The 12,351-nt window shown below is 35.0% G+C and overlaps 1 protein-coding gene and 1 pseudogene across 2 annotated transcripts in view; one reads left to right on the top strand and one right to left on the bottom strand.

Moving 5' to 3' along the window:
* Positions 1–4,635: 4,635 nt before the first annotated feature.
* The window catches only part of LOC105301912 (zinc finger protein 791-like), a 98,619-nt gene continuing 90,903 nt past the window's right edge, over positions 4,636–12,351 (bottom strand). Inside the window, exons 2-4 of one of the 2 annotated variants that reach the window (XM_011374777.2) lie at positions 8,047–8,173; positions 7,783–7,843; positions 4,636–7,382 (exon numbers count right to left, since the gene is read on the bottom strand). In XM_011374777.2, the coding sequence (XP_011373079.1) occupies positions 5,546–7,382; positions 7,783–7,843; positions 8,047–8,173 (2,025 nt within the window). In that variant the 3' untranslated portion in view covers positions 4,636–5,545. The remainder of the gene's footprint in view (positions 7,383–7,782; positions 7,844–8,046; positions 8,174–12,351) is intronic. The other variant, XM_023520265.1, reaches the window with a different exon arrangement.
* On the top strand, positions 9,251–9,350 carry LOC111729299 (annotated as a pseudogene).

Here is a 12,351-nt window from a genome sequence, read left to right as displayed (position 1 = left end):
AATCATTCCTTCGATGATGCTCTAAGCGACCATGGCTTTGTGATATGTACACTGTGCAATCACAGTAAACTTGCATGGATATCACCCTACTCAGAGAATAAACTGAGAAAGCTCTAGAACAGTGCAGACTTAAATAATGCATGGATTGCTGCTACTTTTTAAAATGAAGAGGTAGGAAACTGCACAATATTGAACTTTTTTCCACTCAAGTAATGGGCAGGTCTCGTTTGCATTCCTGTTGATTTCAAACATGTAATATAAAGATGTAAAAAAATAAAAACTGCAGTGTCTACAAGTTCTTTGTAATCTTCAGCTTGTGCATAATTGTTTTAGTTTTTTTTTTATGTTATTGTTTGAACTATCCCATCTCCACTGTTTCTCTTTGGGGTTTTAAAATATAAATTATTAGTTTGTATCATTTTTGTATCTACATTTTTTCATATTTTTATCTGGCCATTTAAAATTCTGTAAAATATTCTTAAATGGAAAAAAATGACGTTCACTTAGATTGTAAACTTTTCTCAGGTAGAGTGATAATCGCATTCATCATCTTGTGTTTTATGAGAAGGTGGCATGACAACTCCCTGTTGATTCTGTTTAAATAGATTTTGTCTTCTGTGATAAATTGTTGTGTAACGGTAAATAGAAAAACAAAAGATTGTTACCCATGTCAACTTCATGTGTCAACTTCTATATTTACACGTATTATCTCATTACTAAAATGTTTTGGCAATTTTATAATTTGCAGTTAGCAAATTTTGTATGTGATTTCCTTCTTAAAGATATCACATAGAGCTGACAGGAGATTTAGGTTTTAAGTCATTTGCATGTGAATATCAAATCACACTTTGGTAGTCTCTGAATAATGATTTAAAAAACACACCAAAACAATGTGCAAACTCATGACCACATATCCTTTATACAAAATGTTTAACAATTGCAAAAATGAAGATGAACCATAGGTATATCTTTATCTTTATGGGGAATCTTTCCTGTTAATCACAAGAATTCAGGACTTTCTTGCTGTGCTCTATTCTACACGTAAGCGGTTCCTCAAACAGTGTTTAAATACATTGCATGGAAAAAATTCAAATTGTCAACGTTGACACCATCACTCACTGAGGCTCCTACCCTAACACCAAAGATATATAAACACTCCAGCCTCTCTACTATCTCGCATGTCATCGTTTACTTTCCTTCAAAGTCTTTATTTCCATCTTATAAACCAACATTTACCATTTGTAATTATCTCTTTTCCCATAAAAATATAAGCATCAGCACTGCAAAATCTTGTTTCCTGCCTCTATATCCAAATCCGCCAGCACCTTGCTAATTTGTGCTGCATTGGGTGTGTTGACTCGAAAGTGCATGGCAGCGAGAGATGTTATAACAATAATATCGGGAGTCTCTGAGCAAGAAAGCCTTGATTGGAATAGTAGTCCTTTTTCTCCCAGGCTAGGTTTCTGTTCTCTCAAATTTACCTAAACATATAACCCTCAGTTGAGTCAAAGAAATGTTTAAAATATTATGTAGTATACTCAGAAGCAGATTTATATATTTTAACCAAAGTACTTTATGGTAAACGGTGTTGCTGTGGGAAATGCAAAAGCTATTGCGAAGGACCAGGCGCTGGTGGCTTCGCCTTCACTGCAAAGACAACTCTTTTTCTCTTGAAGAGAAAAATGTCACAGATCGCCTTCATCTAAAATAACCAGTGACCATGATGAACTAAGACATTTATAAGTGTATTTTGTAACCACATACCTAACAATGTTAAAAAAATAAAGTTCTAAATCACAAAAATGACCAATATACCCCTCTTCTTACTAACATGACTAACTGGGGCTTCTTACTAATTTAGTTACACTACATTGTTTTTGCCTTGTAGAAAATGATTATGATCACCAGTGATAGGGTCTACCTACTCTGAGCATTAAATACACAAAAATGTCTTTTTTTCTTGAATAGCAATTGAACTCTCAAACACAAGCCAAAAATCATAAGTCGTCATTTGCAGCACCACGTTACTCTAATACTCAGAGTTTGTGGTCATTCTCATTAGAATTCATTACATCCCTCTTTTTGACTACAGGTGTGATCCCGTGGGTGACTGGCAAGAGGGCACTGATAAAAATCATGATTTGAACCTTTATATTAAGAAAGAATAAAAAAAATTTCATGACAATATTTGTAACTATAAAATACAAATAAAATTTGCCTGAATAAAACACCTGAATTTGTATGTACATATGATTAACACGTCCATGTTATATGTGTGTGTGTGTGTGCACATATATATATGTGTATATATGATTAAATCAAGAAAACTGCAAAGTTTACCTGGAAATCCAGTTATAATGGGACATTTTCACATATCCTCTCAACATGTTGAAAACACATTAGTTAACATTTGATGACTTAAACAGTTTAAAATATTTCTAAGAAATAACTGGAGAAGTGTTCCTTTGATTGAAAATAGCATGTACATTTAATCACATACAAGCAAATATTTGAAAACATCCTGAGGGATCGCAGTGAGCTAAAAGTGACAGGAAACACCACCAAGTATTCCTGACAGGAGGAAGGTGCTTATTCTCACATGGAAGGACCAGACCAAGGCAACCACTGTCCAATGCAGCAAAGAAACAACCTCCCATGTTGTTCTTTTCGAATGAATCATTGTAGATGTCATGAGAAAAACGGGAATACTTTTAACAGCATAAGGTGTTTCCTGTTCAAATTAGGCCTTATATGTATGTAATTTAAAGAGGGGATTCAGACAATAATCGCAAAAAGGAAAGTGAATTAAATTCATGGTAGACTACTCAAGAGGTCTTACAGAAAAATCCAGACTTTGATGGATTTTTGATGTGGATCTTGTGAAGACATCAGTGAAAACACACACCTCTAAGAAAATGGAATCAAAAAGTTGAGGACACTCTTGATGGGAAAAGCAAAAAATATGAAAAATTAGCTGAAAGGTGATTTCTTCAGAGCTCCTATATATCTGTCTTTCTCCTGATATGGTGGCATCAAAATATGATTAATGCTTTCTTAACTTCTGCCTTCCAAATGTATGCAAGGCTCTTGGTGAATATTTTATTTTTTTGAGGGCTGGACTTGACTAATCTTTTATTTCATTTTACTTCTCAAATTGTTTATTGGGGTAATATTGGTTAATATAATTATATAATTTTCAGGTGTACATTATAATTTGACATCTGCATATTCTATTGTTTCCCAAAGTCCAGTTTCCTTCAGCTACCATATATTTGATCCCCTTTACCCACTTCACCCTCCCCAAATCTACTATATTTGACCCCTTTACCTCACCTATCTCCCTCCACCTCCCCCACCCTCTACCCTCTGATAATGACTAGTCTATAGTCCATGTCCATGAGTCTGTTTCTTTGTCCTGCTCCTTTGCTGCTTTTAGGTTTATATCCCACATATAAGTCATATCATGTGATTTTCAACTTTTCCTGTCTAGCTTATTTTGCTTAGCATGATTATCTTGAGTTCCATCCATGTTGTCACGAATGGCCGTATTTTATCTCTTCTTATGGCTGATAATATTCCATTGTATATATGTACCATACCTTCTTTAGCCAATCATCTGTCATAGGACACTTTGGTTGCATCCATGTCCTGGCCACTGTAATGCTGCTATGGAACATCGGTGTGCAGATATCTTTTTGGATATGAGTTTTCCAGTCTTTGGGGTAAATACCCAGTAGAGAGATTGCTGGATCATATATTAGATCAATCTTTAGTCTTTTGAGAAACCTCCATAGTGTTTTCCATAGTGGCTGTACCAATTTGCAGTCCCACTAGCAGTTTATGAGGGTTCCTTTTTCTCTACATCCTCTCCAACATTTATTATTGCTTGTCCTGTTGATAACAGCTATTCTAACAGGTGTGAGACGGTACCTGATTGTGGTTTTGATTTGCATTTCTCTAATAGTTAGCAGTGTTGGGCATCTTTTCATATATTTGTTGGCCATTTGTACGTCCTCTGGGGAGAAGAGTCTGTTCAGGTCCTCTGACTATTTTTTGATAGGATCATTTGTTTTTTGTTGTCAGTCGTATGAGTTCTTTGTATATTTTGGATATTAGGCCCTTACTGGAGGTGTTGCTTGCAAATATATTTTCCCATTTGGATGGTTCTCTCTTTACCTTGTTTATGGTTTCTCTTGGTGAATTCTAACAAGAAATCATAAAGAAAATGGATTCTGAACAACCTAATTTGTAATATTACCCACGAGGGGGGATGCCTACAATTCTAGTTTTATTCTATGACAGGTCTCTTTTGTTAAAGTGACAAAATATCCACCACATACAGTCAAAAGGAAGGTCAAACAAGAAAGGCTGAACCAAGAAAAAAGTTATATTCTTTCATAAACTTATTATACATAACTTATTCCAAATGAATTGATACGGAAAATAAAAAAATGCTCTTATAACTGCCATCTCCTCCCCACAAAATCTTTGGCAGTAAAAGTTAGGATATATACAGGGAACTAGGCATACCCAGGTACTGTCACTAGGCCAGTAGGAAAATCCAAATATCAAACTGTCCTTTTTAAATGGAGCCTTAAAATGTAATAAATACAGTATTATAAAAATTGAACTTAATTGCATATTACAAATACACTTCGATTTATTCATGGATCCAACCGATTTCACAGGAGAAAAAGAAAATATTAACTGATTTAAGGAAAATGCAATACCTATTAATCTTATGTATTATGGTTGAAAGATGACTCAGAATTATCTCACTTCAATAATTAGTTCATAAATTAGGAAAAATCCACATCCCAACGATGCACTTTTGTAAAGAAGCTGGATAAAACATATTTAGACATTTAATAACAACTCTCATGTGAAAAGTTTTCTGGAACATTAAACGTGGCTTAATTTCCATCAAGTTTTTTCATGATACTTATATTTTATTTGGTGAATTTTCTCTTATAAGGATGTGAATCAATTGAAGTCTTTCCCACACTGTTTACATTCGGGTTTTAACCAATGACCGCTTTCATATCTTCAGAGAAAACTGGGATTAAAGCTTTCTGCACATTGTGAACATTCAAATGGTGTCTACAGTGTGCATTTTCACGTCTTCAAATGGTTTGTAACAAATAATGGCTTTACCAATATTTATATTCATGTGGTTCTCTCCAGTGTTCTCTCATGTAGACCAAGATAACTGGAATAACCATGTATTACAGCATTTTGTACACTCAACAGCTTTTCTCCACTGAGATGTCTTTCAAATATTTGTAAACATAGATGAGAACTGAAAGCTTTACCACATTGCTCAATTCACAGGGTCTCTCCTGTCTTTATGTGTGTTGGTAAAAAACTAAAGTCCATAGGCTTTATGTTCATAGTGTTTCTGTCCGGTACGATTTCTTTGGAGTGTTTCGAAGGAAATGTAATCCCTGCAGGCTTTCCCGCCATTTTTACATTCATAGAACTCTCTGTAGCATGATTTTGCATGTTTTACCAGATAGTTAAAACACCTGAATATTTTATTCATTTTTCACATTCTTATGGTTTCTCCAGTGTGATTCATTTTATGTTTATAAAGAGAACTACAATAACGGTATGCTTTAGTACATTGCTTACATTTGTAGGGTTTCTCTCCAGTGTGAGTTCTCTCATGTGATTTTAAGAAATGGGACTCTCTGAAGGCTTTACCACACTGTTTACATTCGTAGGGTTTCTCTACAGTGTGTATTCTTTCATGTGTTTGAAGATAACTGACACAACTGAATGCTTTACTACATTGCTTACATTTATAAGGTTTCTCACCAGTGTGAGTTCTCCCATGTGTTTGTAATTTACAGTAATCTATGTAGGCTTTTCCACATTCCTTACATTTATAGAGTTTCTGTTCAGTGTGCATCCTTTTATGTTTACTAAGAGAACTGGGACAACTGAATGCTTTAGTACACTGCTTACATTCGTAGGGTTTCTCTCCAGTGTGAGTTCTCTCATGTGTTTTTAAGAAATGGGACTCTCTGAAGGCTTTACCACACTGTTTACATTCATAGGGTTTCCCTACAGTGTGTATTTTTTCATGTCTTTGAAGATAACGGAGACAACTGAATGCTTTACTACAATGCTTGCATTTATAGGGTTTCTCTCCAGTGTGAGTTCTCCCATGTGTTTGTAATTTAAAATAATCTATATAGGCTTTTCCACATTCCTTACATTTATAAAGTTTCTGTTCAGTGTGCATCCTTTTATGTTTGTTAAGAGAACTGGGACAACTGAATGCTTTAGTACACTGATTACATTCGTAGGGTTTCTCTCCAGTGTGAGTTCTCTCATGTGTTTTTAAGAAACGGGACTCTCTGAAGGCTTTACCACACTGTTTACATTCATAGGGTTTTACTCCAGTGTGAATTCTTTCATGTCTTTGAAGATAACGGAGACAATTGAATGCTTTACTACATTGCTTACATTTATAGGGTTTCTCTTCATTATGGATTCTTTTGTGTTTTTGTAAGTAAGAATGATCTCTGTAAAATTTACCACACTGTTTACATTCATAGGGTTTCTCTCCAGTGTGAGTTCTTTCGTGTGTTTGTAATTTACTATAATGTCTGTAGGCTTTTCCACATTCCTTACATTTATAGAGTTTCTCTCTAGTATGAGTTTTTTTATGTCTTCGAAGACAACTGAGACGACTGAATGCTTTAGTACACTGCTTACATTCATAGGGTTTCCCTCCAGTGTGTATTCTTTCATGACTTCGAAGGTTACTGAGATATCTGAATGCTTTAGCACATTGCTTACATTTATAGGGTTTCTCTTCAGTATGGATTTTTTTGTGTGTTTGTAAGTAAGAGTGATCTCTGTAGAATTTACCACATTGTTTACATTCATAGGGTTTCTCTCCAGTGTGTGTTCTTTCATGTCTTCGAAGACTGCTGAGACAACTGAACGCTTTAGTACAATGTTTACATTCATAGGGTTTCTCTCCAGTGTGAGTTCTTTCATGTCTTTGAAGAGAACTGAGACAACTGAATGCTTTAGTACACTGCTTACATTCATAGGGTTTCTCTCCTCCATTGTGATTTTGTTCATGTTTTTCAAACATTTGGAGATAACTGAAGGCTCTCACATTTGCCTTACATTTACGTGGCTTCTCTCCATGTTTCTGATACTCATTGGGATCGTGTCCAGTGTGACATCTGATGTGCCTATTACAAGATGAATGTTGTATGAAGACTTCTCTTCGCACACTGTATTCCCATGGTTTTACTCTTGGCAAAGTTTTCTTCTTCAGACTGAGATTTGAAATAAGGCTGAGGTTTTCCTCACACTGACCACTCGCTTCACTTTCATAGATTCTCTCTTCTATATGACTTCTGTGAAAATTAAGATGAACATTGTTCGTGATTTCTCATTAATATTTTAGCATTTTGTAGCATATCTGAACTACATTTTTACGATTTATAGCAAAAGTGTAGGTTTTCTGCCGCCTCAATTGGCCGAATTAAAGATACTAAATTCTCCACAAGAGGACTTCACTCTTGCAATTATTAAAACAATGATATTCACATATAGGGTTTATTAATATCATTTCCTAGTCAACTATTTTGCAAACACAAACCATCTGTATCACATATAAGAAAGTAATTTGGTAAAAAATTTTTTGAGAAATTATAAATTTGACGAAGGGGTTCTTTTGCTTGCTTCCTTTTAAAATTTTGTAGCATACAAGGATGCCCACATATAACACTGGCTAATATTGTACGTGTGACTCACCTCAGTTTTCTCCCATGGTTTTTATATTGATCTTCAGTATCATAATCTTCCACTCTTTTTCCTAAAAGCAGATCCCCCCCCAAAAAATTCCAAAGTATTAGAAATTATGGGAAAATTATTAGATTTTAGTTCTATGGTGAGCTGTGACCATCCCCAGTTTATTTATCAATGCCCTGCATTTCCACATTCCATTGTCTTAGAACAATGCCGATAAGCAACAAACATCACCTCTAATTAAAGTGAAGATGAAGCTGTCATGCATACCTACTGAGGCCAGGTTCTCAAAGGTTTCCCGCATCACATCTCTGTAGAGTTTCTTCTGTGTAGGGTCCAGTAAAGCCCACTCCTCCGGGGTGAAGTTCACAGCCACATCCTCAAAGGCCACTGAGTCCTATAATATCCCAAATATGTGTATAGTAAAAGTTGTAAGACTGATAGCACTTGACACTTATACTCCATGTATAGACAAGTTACCTATGATTCCGTCATCTCCAAACATTTATTTTATAACTTGATCATCAAAAACTTACTCTTGGTCCACACTTACTTCCTCATTATTTTAACACCATCACGAATTATATTTTTACTGTGATCACATTACATCTCATTTTTCCCTAAGGCAGGGTCCACAGCATGTTGGAAAATGACAGAAATGAAAACAAACATCATTTTCAGACCATTAATTTCTTATGAGAAAAATTCTTTCTTCTCCTTCCTTAATCCCTACCATTTACAGCATTCCGCGAAGCGGTGGGTCACTTCAGCATGCGGTATTAATAAAAACGTGAAGAAGCAGAAGCTTTTTCTTCTATCCCCATTACTGAGAGGCTTGGGTAATGGTTAGCATTTTGTAGTATTAAATATTTTAATTAAGGTATGTACATTGGTTGTTTAGACATAGTGCTAGTTCACACTTAATAGACTACAGTAAAGTATAAACATAACTTTTATATATACTGGACATCCACAACATTCATGTAAACTACTTGATTAATATTCACTTTATTGCCATGGTATGAAATCACACCTGCAATATCTCTGAGTTATGTCTATAATGAGATACAACTGGCTAAATGGAAATATTCTTGTTGGGAAGCATTGCTTTTGCCTTGTGTAATATTTATCACAGACTCAGTTCTTCCTTTCTCTCCCTGTAGGATTTTATGGTATAGACGGTTAATTTGGAACTTAGAGCACAAATATTAGGAAGAAGGCATGACAACTTAGACCACAAAATCCCTATACTCAGGTGCCTCAGGGCTACTTCCAGCCTATTTTTGGCACACACAAGCACACATGGAGATAATAATATGGTTTTTCAAGAAAAAGTACTTCTGGGGTAACAGTCGATCCTTAGCCCTGCTGACAATGGAGGAACAGGTTAATAGCTGCAGATTGCAAAAGAGTTCATTCACATCCACAGTGGCCTGGTGGTGAATTTACCTTTGATTATAGCATATGTAAATGTGTGCGCACTTAGGCAGCACATATACTAAAGGAGGAACAATACAGAGAAAATTAGCATGGCCTATGATCAAGGATGACATGTAAATTCATACCATATTTTAAGAATAGAAAAGAATAATAGAAAAATAAAAATAGGTAAAGGTGTCAGCAGTGCTTTCTTCCAAAAGAACAATTCAACGTCCACTCTCTAATCAGGAAGAAGCATTTCCCGACCAGGCACTCTAAAGGTTGCCCATCCTTCTTCGGTCATTGCCAAGCTTCCCCATGCAGTAAAGGAGCATGATCTCCCCAGAGCATAAGAATGCCAGGCATATGACACCATACATGGCCAATAGGGTATGAAAGGGTTTATTGCTCCCATAATTGAGTCTCTAGGGAGAGTAAGGTAGAACTTTCAAACAGGCATGAAATAGACAGAGAACAAGGAAAGGTAGACAAACTTGTTCTGTATTGCGGTTAGGTGAGCCTTCACACACAAAGATGGGAGCTTGCGTGGTTTTTAATCTCTTCTACCACAAGGGAGAAGATACTAAGGTGTTCTTATCACCTTGTACAGATGTGGGGCACAAGGCAAAGGAGGAGGGATGAGGCTCTAAAGCTGTCAGCAGTAAATGATAAAAAAAATGGAGTCAGAGACTTCTGGTTTCTGGTCTGGCATTTAAGTAACTTAGAAGCTGTCATTTCCTACCTTGCTATAAAAAAAAAAAAACTAAAAAAAGGAAATAAAGATATTTTCTTAGATCCATCACAGAATTTAGATCACAGGATAAGACACTTCTCCATAATTAAGAAAGAGAAAATAAACAGGGCACTCTGAAATATATCCCAGATATTCAATTCTTAATATGGCCTGTACTCAACAAAAAATATACTTCAGCAGTCTCATGCAAAGACAAAAAAGAACAAAAAAGAACACAATACCCATGAGCCCTAGGATAACATGCTTTACACTAAAGGTTTAAAAACACATTACGGGAATATATGAACGAAAACCGAGAAAAGAACAGAAGAAAGCAGTGAACAAACAATATTGAGATTTTCTTAAGTTTAACAATAGACAGCACACTATAGATTCAGGAAGCTCAGAGAACGTTCAATATTATAAACTAAAGTGCAGGACCAAGTACGTCACATACAAACTAGACAAAAAATCAAGACAAAGAATATATTGAAATAAGTGAGAAGAAAAAAGCACCTTAGTCATTAAAAAACAAAGATTAGAACTAAATCAGGCTTCTTTTCAAAAAATCATGCAAGCTTGAAGAGTGAAGAGAAATATTTCAAGTTCTGAAAGAAAAAGACCATTCTCTTACAATTGTGACAAGCAAAATTATCCTTCCAAAATGAAGAAATAAAAACTTTCTGAGACAAAGATTGCAGGAATTGTTCATTAGTACATCCACCTGGAAAAGATTCAAAAATTCATTAGAAAGAAAGTAAATGATAAAGGTAAGGAGTTACAAAAACATGAAGGTTAACAAGGCTTTTGTATTTCTTAAAATTAGTATAACAGATGACACTTTGCTGAAAGTAATATTATCAACCATTTATTTGGCAATTATAAGCTTATGAATAACTGACATAAATGACAACAAGGTGACAAGAACAAAAAGGAGAAAACTGGGAGACATTATAAGATACTTGGAAACCGGTGCAGTAGTGTGCTATGACTTAACACAGAAGGCGACTTAGATATAAATGTATAATGAAAACTCAAGAGCATCTACCAAAATAGTTTTTTAAAGTACGTGTAATTGATATTCTAAGACGGTAAAATACTCAATTAAAGCCAAAGAAGACAGAAAAAGGCAGAAAACAAAATAAAACAAAGAATAAGGCCAACATAGAGAAGAAGCGAGGATGTCAAAAGCGTGATGGCTTGACGGACCCCTTGATCTCTCCCCTTGATAATACAAATTCACAGAAGAGACATACACCTCCCCAGGAAATAAAGTACATTTTTTTCTTTTGCTACCCAGCAAAGATCAGGAGGCCTGGGCAGTACAGGAAGCTTGTGTGCCACTGACTGGAAAACAAAGGAAAAATCTTTTCTTATCAATGGTCTAACAAGGCATTACTATTAATAATAATATAATATTTTTAAAAACAGAGTTCATTCCATAAATGCATAGGTGGAGAGATGGTCAATCAAATACCATGTATAACCAATGTAACAAGGCAGTTCAAAAAGAATCTTTAAAAGCTCCAGAAAATAAACTTAAAGATATGGAAATATGTGATTTCAATCATGTAGAATTCAATATTGCAGTTTTGAGAAAACTCAGAGATGCAAGAAAACTCGAATAAGGTAGATTAATGAACTCAGAAATAAAGATCAAGGAACGAAACGAATGCTTTACTGAAGAGCTTGAAACTTTTAAAAGAACCAAATAGAAATTCTAGAGCTGAAGAACTCAATAAAAAAAAGATAAGGAATGACTAGAGTTTGGAATTCAAGAAGTCAACAGAACACCCTATTATCTCAACGCAAAAAGAACTTCACCAAGACACATTATATTAAATTATCAAAAATCAATGACAAAGACAAAATTCTCAAGGCAGCCAGGCAGAAAAAAACGGTAACTCATAAAGGTAAACCCATTAGATTATCCTTGGATTTCTCAGAGCAAACCTTACAAGCCAAGAAAGAATGAAAACAAATATTTAAGTTAAGAAGTGAAAGGAACAACCAGCCTAGAATGATGTATCCAGCTAAGCTCTCCTTTAGATATAAAGGAAAAATTAAGACTTTTCCAGATGTACAAAAATTGAGGGAATTTTCCACTATGAGGCCTACACTACAGGAAATACTGAAAAAGGTCAGTTCACCTAAAACAAATGACAAAAAAAAAAAAAAAAATTAGGAGTAAAGTGACTATCAGGCAAATAGAAGCAGAAGAATGCAATCCTTGCTAAGAACAAGGCATTATAAGCTTAAATAATAAGAGAATTGTTAAAACAATATAGTAATGAATGTTCAGCATACATAGGGACGAATTGACACAACAATGACTGAAGGGGGCGGGGATTTAAAGATCCAAATTTGCAAAGGGGAATGGAGATAAAGCATACGTAGAAGAAAAAAGATGAATATATATATAT

The sequence above is a fragment of the Pteropus vampyrus genome, unplaced genomic scaffold (assembly GCF_000151845.1).
Source record: "Pteropus vampyrus isolate Shadow unplaced genomic scaffold, Pvam_2.0 Scaffold255, whole genome shotgun sequence".
Classification (NCBI taxonomy): domain Eukaryota; kingdom Metazoa; phylum Chordata; class Mammalia; order Chiroptera; family Pteropodidae; genus Pteropus; species Pteropus vampyrus.
This window is presented reverse-complemented; position numbering and strand designations above follow the sequence as displayed.